General features: G+C 42.0%; 1 protein-coding gene across 1 annotated transcript in view; it reads right to left on the bottom strand.

The window, feature by feature from the left end:
- Window positions 1-14,993, bottom strand: part of EPHA1 (EPH receptor A1) — a 34,256-nt gene that overhangs the window by 16,368 nt on the left and 2,895 nt on the right. Inside the window, exons 2-4 of the mRNA XM_059465823.1 lie at window positions 14,531-14,598; window positions 2,595-2,870; window positions 539-929 (exon numbers count right to left, since the gene is read on the bottom strand). Coding sequence (XP_059321806.1) covers window positions 539-929; window positions 2,595-2,870; window positions 14,531-14,598 — 735 coding nt within the window. The remainder of the gene's footprint in view (window positions 1-538; window positions 930-2,594; window positions 2,871-14,530; window positions 14,599-14,993) is intronic.

Raw genomic sequence — 14,993 nt, 5'->3', positions numbered from 1 at the left:
ATTGCTCTTCTTCAGAAGAGCAGGCACCACACTATTGTGCAATATGCTTTACATGGTTTCCCATGGCAGAAAAGCCATCCCAGTCCAAGAAGAATGAGGGACAGAGGAGAAACCTGTCCCCTCTGCCTCTCAGCTTTCTAGTCACGGGACAAATACCCTGCTCTGTGTGTCTGACCCATCTGCCCTGAGAGAACAAGGCTGCTGTTCAAGGGTTGAGAACCAGTTGTTGAGTGAGTCAGTGTCAATCACACAGTTACAGCTCGCAGAAACTAGCTCCAGAACTGAAAGGTCCTGGATGAAGCCCAAGAGGGAGTGGAGAGGTGTGTGCAGGTCTTACACCTGACACATGAGGAGAAAAATCCCAACTGAAAAAGAGAAGCCAAGGAGAAGGAGAAGGAAAGATATAAGATACAGAGGGTAGGCAAGAGAGAGGTAGACCACACTAACTCTCCTGATCCCACTTTCTGCTTACAGATACTCTGATCTCTAGCTCTCTGGAACCTCTCCCATGGCCTACAGCTAGTGTCTGCATACTCACCTACGCAGCTCCCATCGACTTCCTCAAACCCCACAGCACAAAGGCATCGGCCCACAGGCACCAGCCACTCCCCGTCGGTGCTGCAGTGCATCCTGGGGGGAGAGCCCACTTCTTCAGCCGCGTCCTCCACGCAGACCCCAGGCACTTCTGTCAGCCCCTCTGACCCTGCCAGCGTCTCTGGGAAGCGGGCCAGGCCCCGCACCGCTTCCGGGCAAATCTTGTAATACACTCGGACAGACACCATGGCTACACAAGCCCCAGAGTTCTGGAAAGCCAGGTAGAAGCCCCGGCGAGAGAGCTTCCCAATGGGGCACACTTCTGTGTTCAGCTGCATGGCCCCCGACTCGATGTCTCTGCTTGTGAAACTCCGATCTGCTGCCACAGTGTTGAGCTACATGAAAAAAAAGAGAAAGACAACAGCTTTACCATCTGAACAGGCCACAGCAGCTGAGATACCCATTCCTCTCAGGCCTTTTTTATACTAAGGCCTTCTAGGGACTGTCTAGTCAACTACTTCTAATGCCACTGCACTGCATGCTTTCTTTGCACTTGAAAGATGTGTTAAAAATGGGGTGGGCATATTTTCCTCCCTCTGTACTTTCCATCCATCATCTCCTTCAACTGCTTTGTAGTCATTCACTGGTCTTCTACAGTACCCTGAGTTCCGAGTCTCTGACTTCAGAGGTGTTCAAGAGATGCCCCTTTTCTGTCATAATATTCTTTGTTTGCAAATTGCATGCAGTAAATCCACAACACCACTTAAGAGCTGTGCTTTGAAACCACCCGGGGAATTACAGCCACTTGTTTTTAGGCTGTAGTTGCTGCAGTTCAGATGATCTACTGTAAGGTGCTCCTTGTGCAGCACTCAACATATTTCAGCACTGTAGGTACTTGGGTGAAAAATGCTCCCATGCTTTTGCATTCCCACTGCCTCTGCAAACAAAGGTTAAGAGTGAATGAGTGAGTGAGAGTATTTTCCATGCTTGAGCAAGTGGGAAGGCCTCTGTGACACCCTGTGACATGGAAGAGCTGGACTGCAGGTGGGGTGGCCTTTCTTCTTGGTGGGAGAGCCTGATAACTGATCCTCTCCTCCGCAGGCCCCTTCCCATTGTACAACACCACCCACTCCTTGTAGTTGGATTGGAGATGAAAGGCTCTGTAGAGCAGCTGCATTTGGCAGGGATCATAAGGCATGTTTAGGAGTTGTGGAGGTATCGCACAAATTCATGTTGTAGGCTGCAGGGGAGATGGAGGAGCACTGGGGAGGGAGGGGAATCAGTTACCAGAGTTCTGCTCTGCCTGTGGTAGCCTTTACTACTCTTTGTTTCCGTCACATCCCATTTAAACTGCAAAGGAAAGGGCAGTCAAATAATTCAGGTCTTTGGCTTCTATTAGAACAGAATTGGCTTAGAGAATTTCCTCTGAAAAAAAAAACAAAAACCAGAGGTTCTCTATTCTGCAATTCTAATGTTTCCATGGCAAGAGAGCACAACATTGAGGAAAACAGCAGGTAAAATACAGCAGTGCTAAATAGTTTCACACATGGGAGAACTTCACTGTAGCAAGCCATCACCTCCAGTGATGAAACAAGACCCTATACCTCATGGCAATCAGAATAAATAATCAGGACCACTGAGACCTGAACTGGGTTCTGTTTTTTGCTTGGTCTAATCTTGTTTTATTCCCTAAAGCAAGAAAAATACCTTTGGTCTCTGCTTTACTATTTCTAAAAATTGGTGTAACCATCCAGCCCTGTCACAACCCTTTAGAATCCTTACCTACATGGTGTCTTGTTAAATAAGAGGTTACGCAGAACAGCAGGTCTGATCTCATTTGAAACCTCCTATGCCTCCTGTGGCAAAGACTGCTCTGAGCATCACAGAGGGCACCAGGGGTAAAGTTTACTCTAAGGACAACACTTACTATCCATGCCCTTCCCCACATGCTGGTTCTCCTGGCCTGTTCCAGCCAGCAAGACACACCTAGCTTAAGCTGAAAGATATGACAAGTTTAAGCTGAAAGATATGACTCAGTTTTCACCCCCAGCAATACAGACCTTGGTGAACAGTGGGCGGCGAAACTGGATCCCAACATCTTGTTCAGACTCCATGTAATAGAGATTGAAGGTCTCTTTGCAGGTCACCACTTCACCTTTGAAGCTCTTGCAGTCCCTCACAGTAAACTTTAGCTCCACATAAACGCGGGAGGCTGCCTCACCCCGGTAAATCCAGTTGGTGCGAAGCCAGTGATCGGTGTCACCCTCGGAAAGCACACTGCAGTCCTGGTACATGTAGATTGGGGTACCATTTATCATCTGCTGCACTTCACTCCACTGCTCCCAGGGGAGAAGAAAACACATATTGTTAGATAGGTGAGGGAAATAAGTTTCACTTCAAATATGACAAAATCTTGCCTAAAAATCAGTTCTTACGCAGGGTTCGGCGCTCAAGGCCTCACCAGCTAAAAAGTTTCTTACACTCAGCAAGAGCTGCATCTGGTGTAGAGCCCCTTGGCTGCCTAAACCCTGTACATAGGGAGGAAAAGAGGATCCTGCAATTAGGATCTGACTTACATAGAACTTTTTACATCCCTTTCATCCTATCTTGGTTCCAGTTTATTCTTTCATGCACTGCGTATCCTAGAGATTGAGAAAAAGACCCACTACTTCTGTATGTTGGCCACTTCTCTCTGCCACAGTTTACATCCAGGGTGTACAGTAGGACCTACCACACCAGGACTATTATCTGTCCCTGGAAATAATGCACAGCATTTGGGAATAAGAGAAAAGAAGGTCTGGCATAATGGAAAAGTAAATTGCAGAAAGACTGTTCTAGAGCAAGCACTCATTAACTTGGAGTTCACGCTTCTTTAAGTGGGATATTTTGCAAAACCTAATTTAACTATTAAAACTCAGTTGATTTTCCTTACTTCATATTGCATTAAGGTTCTGCATCTTCCCCAGGCAAATAATGGCCAAGAGGAGGACATGGGCCCAGCTGGTTATATGGCCTTACTAATACTATTTACATGAATCTAATAAAGTTTGATACTGATTTTAACATATGCTTTTGTCAAATTTTAGGTGGCTCTAGTTTTTCTTTCCTTACCACAGGTCAGATACAAAATGCAAAGAACATTCTCTTTTGAGTAATTCATATATGAGAACTGAAAATTTGGAAAGCAAGGTCTTGTCCACAGGGAAAATAACTTACATCCTTTTTCCTCCAATGCTAAGACTGCCTTTCTCATTATGCTTTAAATGTTTAATCAAATTAAATTGAAACAAGTGCCCACATAAGTACTGGCACAAGTTTAAGCATCTGGGTTTTAAATCACACCCCAGGTTAAGATGCAATTTAAACAAGGCCTCAGTCTCTGTGTTACTCCAGACTTGTCAAATCTCATGGGCTGAGCATGAGATTCACACATTTCTTCAGCACCACCACCTCCTGTGCTCACAGCACAACAGCTTTTCTCCCCACAGACCAGGTCACTCTGTTAGCGGAATACAGAGATGGACCCACAGAGTGCCAAAGAGGCTCTGCTTTTACGCCATGATTTAGAGTATACCTCTTACCCAGTCCCAGTCTGAAAAGTATTGGAGAGCCTTCTCCAAACTAGCAAGTCGTGCTGATAGCACAAGCTCCTCTCTGCATAATTTCAGCCTTTTACCTAAGTGCATACTAGCAGTCTCCTCCCAAGAAGTTCTGGGGATGATATCTATGTGTCCCTTCTTGTTCCCTTTTTTTTCCACATAATTAATCCCCAGTGTTACCCCACCCTCTTAATCTGATCCAGCTGGCATAGACCTGCAGCACACAGGATTTACACTTATTTCACTCACTGGAGGTGAAAAGATTTATGATAGCAAAACAAAGAAAGAGACTGATGGATCAATCACAATTGATCAAGCAGAAGGGATAATCACTTAATGACCTCTTGCAGTCTTTAACTGAAAACCTTCCAGAAAATGTTACAAACTGAATTTACAATGCATCCTGAAATAGACTGAAGTAGAAGAAAAGAAGTTAGGAAGGAGAATAAGAGCAAACTGGCTTTCATACACTGCCAAAGTTAGGACTGGCTTTTAGAAGCATTTTTCAATGCGCGTCTGCCTGGGGAAAGCATAATTGCATTTGGAGGCTGAGAGTTAGACTACTTTCCATTAGCAGTTTATCCTAAGGCAGTACCACAGACAAGTGACACCAGAAAGTGGTTTTTGCATGTCTCACCGAACATGAGCTGTTGTGGTGCCTGTCAAGAAAATACATTTTCAAAACTTACATGATAGAGGACCAAAGTTTTATTTTCAGTGGTGGCAACTGTAGCAACAACAACAACAAAAATTCCTTTAAACTATACTGCTGGGAAAAAAATCCAATTGCTAATTCCTGTATTTCTTAGCTCATCTCAGCCCAGCTTCTCCCAGACTCAGTTCTTCAGGGCAAAGATGCTTGGCACTGACAATTGCACAGTTTCATATGCAGTGTGGTGCAAAGAAATAACAAGGGAGTCAGACATGTTTTTTCTAGACTCTACTGCTGATGGGTAAAGGAAGTAAAATGAGGATATTATTTATGCTAACAATACAGAACTATTGTTAAATATGCTTCTGACTTCATTATTCAGTGAAGCTTTTAAATTCAAAGTAGTAGAGGAAAACTGTTACATACAACATTTAATGAAAGGGTGATGAGACCAGAAGTTGCCAGGCAACTGTCTCCCATCCTCAAAGAATCTGCTGCAAAATCAAAATGTGTGCCTCTGACTTTTAATGTAATGTTCTTAATAAACATGTGTGGTAAACTCTGGCTCAATCAATATTAATTACTTGCCTCTGCAGTTTGTCTGCCAATGACATTGAATCAACCTCCTTTGATAATGTAACTTTTTACCCACTTCATTCCAGACTCTGTTTCCTTACTCCAGTTGGCCACAGAATAGGTAACATTCTTCTAGAAGTGGAGAACAGAGTTAGTCAGACTTTCTTATTTTAGCAGTGAGTGAATTTGTGGGTTTTTGATGCGAGAGAAAACTTTCTCATGAGATTCAGAATCATAGAAAGATTTAGGCTGGAAAGGACCCTTGAAAATCATCTAGCCCAATTCCCTGCTCCAAGCAAGCTAAAGAGTTCTTGAAGTCTTTGCATGTTATTCTTTAAAATGTCTTTTAAACTCTCTTATTTTTTAAGTTAGAGTGTAAACTGTCCTTAAACTAGTCTTCAAACTCTTAAAATCTTTCAGAATTCTTTAAAAGTCACTAAGAAAACAAATGCTAATGCATTCAGGAGAGTGCCATAGGTTAGTAGCTTGGCTTCCTAAGAAGTCTAAGTACATAGCCATTGAATTTGAGAGCAAACGGGTTTCCTGTGCTTCTCAGAAATCCATATACTAACACAGGCACCTTGTTCCAGAGGTTTGTTCTTGAAAATCTTAGTGTGGTGGTGCAATACAAAGCAAAATTATTCCAGCACAGCAATTAGAGTCAAGTGAAAAACAACCTCAAAGCAAAGGTATATGTCAGTAACCTCAAAACACTGCAAGTTCAGAAAAAAGCGAAGAAGGAAAGCAACTTTCCTTGTATTGGTTTGATTCCATATAAAGAAAGTTGTCTTTATAAAGGCCATTCAGAATGACTTCAATGACAACCTGAAAGGGCACCAATAGATATTTGTAGTAAACAGTATTGGTTTGGTCTCCCATGCGAGTAAAAATCCAAAGATAAGGTGTGCCTTTTAATATCTGCCTTTATTGACTCTGAAATGATTATACAGTTTGAAGATCTGGAGCCTATGGAATACTTACTCTGCTTTTTCTGTATAATAAGCCTTCTCTAGATTAAGTTTGTGTCAAGGATCTTATCTAGGACAAGCTATGATTCCTTCATCACAGGAAGAGTACCTGTGGGTTACTCTTCCTAGGATTTACCATCAGGTATAAGAAACAGTTTGCACACCTTGGAGCCATTGTCTCAGGCTTTGCAGGCATCAATGGTCTCTTTTGGTTTTAGCCTTTTTTAGTAGGGAAAAAAAGGAAGGAAACAAGCTTTTAACATTGACAAATACAAATTTCATCCCTGCTAATGGAGAGGTAGGCTAGTGGCAGAGGCAGCAGACTGTGACAGTATTGCAAATTGTGGGCTGAGACTGGAGTCATAAGAGCTTGTGACTCGCAGTAAGAATACTGTCTCCATCTCCAGCTTGCCAGGGACTTGCCCTGTGTCCTTTCAAAAAAGAGCCTGCCTGCCTGCTGTGACCTCTATCTCATTTGCTTTCACATTACCTCAGCACAGTGACTTCCAATCTGTGGTCTGCAGCCCCCCAAGGAAAGGCACAGTGATACTTTTAAGAGACTTACAGAAGCAAAAGCTAGGCAAGGCTAGCCAGTAGGTTAAAGTTACTAAACTAAGATGCATGTTTCCACTGGAAAAGTTAATAAGAATTCCTACTGGAAAAGTCTAAGTGTTCATATGCTGAAATCTAATGACTTGTTTAACTTTGGGTTAGAAAATTTCACTAAGACGAAAAGAGCACCTATGTTAATAAAGCCAGCTACAGTGTACCCGTGCATAGTAAGTGTGTCTCAATCTCATTTAATTTTCAACAGAATTGAGAGGTCATTAAATCTCTTTATGAAGAAAAATTGCAAGGCCCCAAAACAGCAACCTTTTTCAGCAACAATACATCACTGGTGTGGCAAGCCTAAAACTGCCTAGGAAAACATGTGCCACTGAACACTCTTTATCCCTTTTCTCTGGCTGCAATCTTGCCTGTGGAGTGTCTTGACTTTTGTATAGTATAGCATTTGCATGCTACCATGACCAAAAAATCTTCCTGGAACAGATTCAGCATTGAAGGTAATTACAGCTGTGCTACAATCATAGTGTAGTTTCCTCAGAGCAAAGCCGGTGACAAGAGAGGCACCTTGCTGGCACCTGTTTTAATACATGAAGATCTTCTCTTCAGTTGAAATACATCTGACAAAAATTTGTCAGGAGGCAAGCCGGACCAGCCAACCAAAAATAGCATCACCACAGTGGTGTATTCTAGAATTGAAGCTTCTATGACCCTTTACTGAATGTTTCTCAATACTCTTTGAAGTTCTTTTGCTGGTGTGGAAGACAATTTAGATGACGATGATGAAAGAAGCGTGGTGACATCTAGACACTTCATGAGTCCTGTAACTTTAAATCTGAGAACAGCTGAGGCTGCTCTTATTTCTTTGATCATTTGGCTATGGTCAGGCAATTTTAATTTCATCACATCATCATGGAGCCTTTGAAACAACTGAACACAGAAGAGATGTTTGCTTATCTACAGTATCTTTATGGGTGGGATGATATGTTTTTTCCCCACAATGATCCATTGGTTATTTTCAGGGAGGAGCAACTCCATTATGTAATTACTCATTCTTTAGGGCACTAGCACACAGGTCTCCATCCCACCCATGTCATTTCTATTTAACTGGTACTCATACTCTTAAGGGAAGATAAGGTATTCATGTGGGACACCGAGCGCCAGTGCATCGATTACAGAACCTGTTTATCAAACCCAGGTTCTGCTGTCTGCTCATTCTCTGAACTGCCTGACCACATTAAGGTCTTGCATGAAAACAGTTCTGGTCATAACAGATGGTGCTAGATGAGTGATAATGATACTCTGGTCCAACATTTCACCTAGCTGGTCTGGAACACTTCTTTCTGTACCACTCACTAACAGTACCAATAACTACAAAAAGGACAGGAGTGAAAAATCAGATTGTGCATCTTAAGAGTTCAGAATTTATGGCTAAATGCACATTACCAATAAAGCAAATGTTAGCTCTTATGTTATTTCTGCATTACATTGCATAGGATCCATTGTAAATGGAAGAGATTTTTTTTTTTCATTTTTTCAAGGTAAAGGGCTTTGTATTGTGAGCTGTGGTTTTGTATGGTGTGTCAAGTCTACTTCTAGTGTTTACAGAGAAGCTGGAAATTAGTCTGATGGTGATGGGCAATACTTGCTCTGTTTGTATAAGTTTCTTTAAAGATGGATCAGGTGGAATCCCACACAGGGATGGGGTAATTATGCCTTGATGATGATGATCAAACCTGCCTGGAGAAAAGAAGCTGCAGGAGATGGCAGTCTGAAAGTCATGTGAGGAGCTGGCAATATTCAGATCAAACAAAGAGAAGCCAGAAACTAGGCCTTGGAAACAATGGAAATAGCCTTTTGAGAAATAAATAATGGGAATGTTTTTGTGCAGATCTGCCTCTGAGATAGTGAGAATCACAGTTCAAAGCATAGGTTCATCCTTCGAGGACACAACAGGCAACAAAAGATGTAAAGCCTTTTCTTTCTAATTGCTTGCCTGCAAACTCACCAGTATTTTAGTTAGAATTATAATAGAAGTTGTTTTGTTTGGGTTTTCTGTTTGTTTGGTTGGTTGGGTTTTAATACTATTATTATTTTAAATAGCCTGTTAGTCTTCTTGGAGGACCATGCAATAGGCAGGTTAATCTCCAAGCTCCAGCTGACTTGTGCTGCTTTTGTGTTGACATGAGGAAGTTCAGTGAACCTTGTCCACTCATTCAACAGCTATAAAAGAGTGAAGCAGCTTTCTGAAGCTGCCAGGCAACGGGGCTGTCACCACCCCAGTGCCCGAGCAGCTGTGGTGATGAATGTCATGGCTGTACAGCATCTTCAGCTCACAATGTGCTCTTTTCTGCCCTTCAGGTCACAACACTGAGTGCACTGGCCAAGACTGTTACTTGGGTCTCTGGCAGTGACTCCTTCCTAGGCTGCCTAGTTGGTGGCTCATGCAATCTAGCCTTCCCTACAGCTATTAATTTACACTTCACTCGTTCTCATCTCACTGGTTTGTATTCCCTCTTCTCACACTTCTGAGTAAAGCATATCTGGATATGCATAACAATTTTTTTCCTCCTCTCCCAAATTGACACAAAAAATTAATTTTCAATTACCAGGATATCATTAACAAATATCTCTCCACCAGTCCACAGATCAACAACAGCAGGTCATGTCAGGATACAACCCTGAAGCCAGAGTTGTTCCCATTTCCAGGTAGTTGTTGACTTTACTAAGCATGTTTCCCTTATTTCTGTACAGATCCTGTTCACTCAGGGGAGCTAATCCCCTATGCCTGATACTTAACTGAGAGCAGTGAGGTGTGCACTGCTGCTCTACTCCAGCTTCAGAAATGATGGCACTCCTCTGAGTTAGCTCCTAAAGGACATGCATGAACAACGGTTGCGGGAAGACGTGCACAGAACAGCTTTTCTGATGGCTGTTTTTCACACCACCTTTGGATGCTACAAAAAGCTGACTGGCTGAGACTCTTCCAAGTAAGACTATCTGAGTAAGAGATCATCAAGTCTGACTAAGTGATCATTGAGTCTGACTCAGTGAACTGCCCAGGTTTAACGAGATAGGAGTGCTGTGCTGGAATTGCTTGCAGGTTGAAGGCTGTGTGCCCCATAGCACCATTTCCTTCATGACCAGGACTATCTGTCTGACCAAGAAGTGGTGGAACAGAAAGCAGCCATCAGCTGATACTGAAATCTGGGACCGCTGAGTCTGGTGGAACACAACCTCACCTTGCTAGAACCTGAAGGCATGCAAATGTTGTGGTGTGGTCAGTGATATAGAAGTTGCTGACAGGTCACAGGTACTTGATCTAGTCTATTGCTTAAAAATTTATCAGTGTAGAATTTGAACTATGCCTGGACTTTAATAGGACAACAACAGCATTAAAAAAAAAAAAAAAAAAACACAAAAAAACCCCAAAAAACAAACAAACAAAAAACCAACAACACAACAACAACAAAAAAAAAAAAAAAAAAAAAAAAAACAGATTTTTTTTTGCTTAATCAAATTGTATTCACATAACTTTGGCAGTTGCTGTGGTCATAATTAAACTTTCCATGGAACATGAGGTGCAGAACTCAGAACTCTTTTTCCTGAACAAGAATCACCAAAGTAATTTCCAAAGTTTTCAAGTGGTTTTGGAGCCCCAATAGTTGTAGTTAGTGGCTATTCACTGATAGCCTTTGGTATACTAATGCCAGTTAGGCCACTGGTGTTACTGTCCTTAATCTTGTTTGAAAGTAGACTTTGGGAAAGCTGAGCAGATCAAGGGCCATGCACACTGGGAAACTGGTAGAAAGCTTGAAACTGATAGCAATGCTTTGAAGTATGTGTGGAAGCAAGCAAGAGTATGGAATAGGCAGGAAAATAATTATGTCCTCCTCCTCCTCACTGTGAATAAAAGGCTGAGAACAATAGCAGCCTGGAAAGGAGACTAAGAAAGTCATTGGGAAGCTTTAATAATGCTATGATCCAAGCAGGAATATAAGTTGGGAAAAATAGGCTCCACAAAGCAGCTACCAGCTGAGAACTGAGCCTTGCCAAACATTTTAATATGTAATAAATATGGCACAATTTGGCAGCAGTGGAGTAAATGTGATTCCTGAAATAACATACATCCAAGTTAAAAATGAAGTCACCATGAAAAAGGACCCTTTTACAAGTAAAGACTGGTGAAAGCACATATCCTAAGAAAATGTAGCAGCTAAAAAAAATGAAGTGTGTTTAATTTACAATTCATTCAACAATATATAGAGAGAAAGTCATATTGAGAAGCCCAGTGTGCAGCATTCTCCAGCACAAATGGCTTGGAACTTAAGTAGTCACACACACTCATGGGAGTGTGACTGGATTATGCAAATACTATTCACATAAACAAAAACTGGAAATTGTGGATAAAAGGAAAATTTCAAGATAGGCCCACAAGCTGGGAGTGAGATAATCACAGCATTAAAGACAAATATTGGATCGCTCAATATGTTGTATTGTAGGTGCATATAAACTGATACAGAAAATCTATAGGAATAGATAGTACATAAAATCATGAAAAATAATCAAAACATAAAATCATGAGGACCTTTTGTGCCTCAGCTAAAAATTCAAACTCAGAATTCTAATGAACAAACAGTTCTAAATTATCACATGAACACAAAGATTTAGGTGGGAAAGGACCTTTGGTTCTCTACTCCAATCCCCTGCTCAGAACAAGGCTGACTTCAAAGCCAGGCTGGGGTGACTTAGGGCCTCGTCCATTAAAAGCAAAATGCAAGAGGAAAGCATAATTCCTTATCACAATCTGTTCACAGCTGATGCAACTATCTTTGAAAGCAAATTAGTGATTAATAAGTTTTTATAATGTCTTTTTGCAAACTGCCAAGAAGCAGTGCCACTATGCCTGATAAGTGAATTTGTTCATGATTGGATTTGAGAGGTCCTTTTTGAAGTTTCAGTGGTATCTGAAACCAGTTCAGGTAGCTAGGCTGTTTGTGCAGCATGAGGAGTCTTTAAGAAATGTGAGAGCAAGCAATTTCTGTACTTCTGACACCTTCAAAGTGGCCATCATTGGCTCTCTAATGTATGTTAAAAGGTGGAAATCTTCCACTAGTACTGCAACACACCTCTCTGTGCCCACCTGGTGTTGCTGTGGCAGAACTTCAAAGCCAAAAAAGAATTATCAAGGAATATGTCAGAGGAGGGGAGTGGTGGGTGGTAAGGTAGATAAAAGGGGGTTGTAGGAGCTACGGTGTGCCTCTTTAAAAGCCTCGTTTCCAATAGTAGCCTAAAGTAATGAAACCCTTTCTAAATAACTACTACAAAGCACGCTAGCACAAACCTTTTAGCAAACAAAACTCTACAGACACTTTACTTAAAGTAGAGAGACTTTCACTCAAAGACTACCCTTAAGCTTAGGCGAGATGCCGGCTAATGTGGTGCAGAAGTCCTGAACTACGGAAGTGCAGCCCAAAACTGAGCGGTGTTCTCAGGCTGAGCCCGTGTGTTAATGGGAGCATTGTCTGCCTTGGATACAGCCATGGTCTGACCATGGAACAACCACACCTGGCAAGCCACTTCATCCTCTGTCATTGGCTACAAGTGAGGAGAAAACAAAGGTGTAGTTCTGCCTCCACAGACTTAGCCAGCCTCTTCTGGGCTATGCCTCGGGGGCCTTGTCCATATAAAGCACGTAAATTCCCCACAGCAAATTCCTCCTCTCTGCGATAAGTATATTGACACAAATCCAGCTCACTGATGGGAGATCTCCGGCATCTGAGGTTAGCTACAAGTAGCAGTGTTACATGAAGTACACCCTTCAGCTCTGTGTGCAACACAGCTCAGACGTTTCCAGCCTGTTACTAATCAACCTAGTCAGATTATTCAGTACTAATCTTGGCCCTTTTTTGTCATAAAATGTTCTGAATTCATTTCCGTTCTTTTTTGAACATACTTAATCCTTCATTTTGAAGGAATGGTTTCAGAAACACCTGTTCAAAGCTCTCACTACAAGAGAATCAGCCATTGTTCCCTTTTTGCTTGTGGCAATTTGTTGGACTTCCACCTAACAGTTATTGGGAAATTATGTAATTAGACAAATCTCCTCAAAAGACTTGCTCATGAGAAGTCAATGGATCTATTCTTCATCCTCTGTTGTTTTATCGGTCATCCATATCCTGATCTGTTATTTTGATTTCTCTGAGGCCATGTTCCCCTTAATTTCCAACAATTCTCAGTTACAATTACATTGTGAATATATATATTTTGAAAAGCAAATGTAGCACAAGCAGAAGGATTTGCCAACTCTGAACTTCCTGTGCAACACTCAGATGTTTTGTAATAAAGGTTTTATTTTCTATCAGATTTTGGTACTTTATCCTGAACATGCCTGGAGCCTAGAATTGGGGTAAAATTACCACACAGAGAGTTGATTAGACAACAAAGGGAACAATGAGCAAAACATGATCTACATGTATGTCTCACTAGGGCACCTGTTTTGAGCAGGATTTAATAATACTACTAATAATAACCAAAACAGCTTTACTAATGAAAGAAATGCAGCTTTGCCAGTACAGGAGAACCTCACTGTCTGCCTCTACTCACCCAGCAATGCTGCTGGGAAAGAGGAGGAGGCTGGGGTGGATATAAATCAGCCACAGCACATTACAGAGGAAAGTCATGGAAATTAGTTAGAAACAGGCTCTACTCCATCAGGTCTGCTTTAGAGCAGGAAGGGTGAAGACTCTCCATTGGAAAGCTTGGGACTTGCTGCAAACACAAGAGCATGGATGAGGAACTGAAACTGCATATTAACATACGTGCTAACTACCACAGCATAGTCCCTAAATTCCCTTTTCTTTGTGCCTTCCTACACCACTCCCACAGCACTGCTGCTACAGAGGGAACACCTTCACTGATGTAGGTTGTGACACCAGAGGGACTGCCCAACTATGCTTCATACAAAATAGCTGTACTTGCACAAAAACAGCTGAGCTCAGCTCTCTTTTGGGGTACACCATTGTTGCAGTGGTTTCAGGAGTACGTTTTGAAGCACTTCCATCAACTCATTTTTACAGTCACAAAACAAAGGGAAATTCCTCTCTCATTGTCAGCTGTGTGGACCAAACACCACAGCTTGGTGTAAAGTCTTGCAGCCCACCCACGCAGGCAGATTGCTGCCCTATGAGTTATTTCTTCAGTCAGCTGCTGAATTAAAAAACCTATAATGTGTTTCTAATTTCTTGAGAGACTGAGACAGAAATACTTTTGTTCTGCCTATTTTACTGGGGAAAAAAGAGACATTGGATTTATATGCAGCATGACAGAATGAAAAACTGGGGGGTGATTTGATTTTTTTCATTTTTCTTCATTGCTTTATTACTTCACGAAAACAGTATATTTCAAGGTTACGTTTAATCATACTGGGAGTCAATAGGCATCAGTCCTTAAAAAGCTGGCTAGGGGTGAGTTTTCACAGGTGAAGGGAGAGAGACTTATAAAGCCTAAAATGTCCAGGAGGAGGTGGGGCCTCAGAAGTTCAGTTTCCAGAGGTAGGTTGAAATTTCAGCATGGATTATATTTTCCCATCATTTAGTACTGCCAGTGGCTCCCCTTCCTTGAATGTGGGTACTCACCCCTACTTCCGGAGGGTCGGGAAGCCAGCCCAGTTCACCCTGTGCAGTGCTTGTGTCAAGTAGATCCACTGAAAACCAGAAGAGAGGGAAAAGATAAATCGGTGTCCCAACTCATGCAGCCCACGGAATGGTTTCATCCTTGTTTTGTCAAAGAAGGTAAAGCCTGCATTTCCTCTCTCAACCCCCCCATCCTTTGAAACCCTTCACGTTCAAAAAGCATGACTAGAGGAGGGACGAGACAGGGCAGTTAGTCAGGAGTTAAAAGTTTTTACTAATATATGAGGCCCCTTCCTATACACATCCAAAAAACTCAACCCTGACAAATTTTATCACTTCCTAAAACTGTCCCAAAAAGGAAGAAGGAGGCTGAAGCCTATTCAAATGGGTACCCGGCATTAGCAGCTGAACACATATCTTTCCTTGAAATAGGAAGGCAGCAAACTAAACGGCTGAAGAGGAAGGC

Source organism: Ammospiza nelsoni, chromosome 2 (genome assembly GCF_027579445.1).
Source record: "Ammospiza nelsoni isolate bAmmNel1 chromosome 2, bAmmNel1.pri, whole genome shotgun sequence".
Taxonomy (NCBI): domain Eukaryota; kingdom Metazoa; phylum Chordata; class Aves; order Passeriformes; family Passerellidae; genus Ammospiza; species Ammospiza nelsoni.
This window is presented reverse-complemented; position numbering and strand designations above follow the sequence as displayed.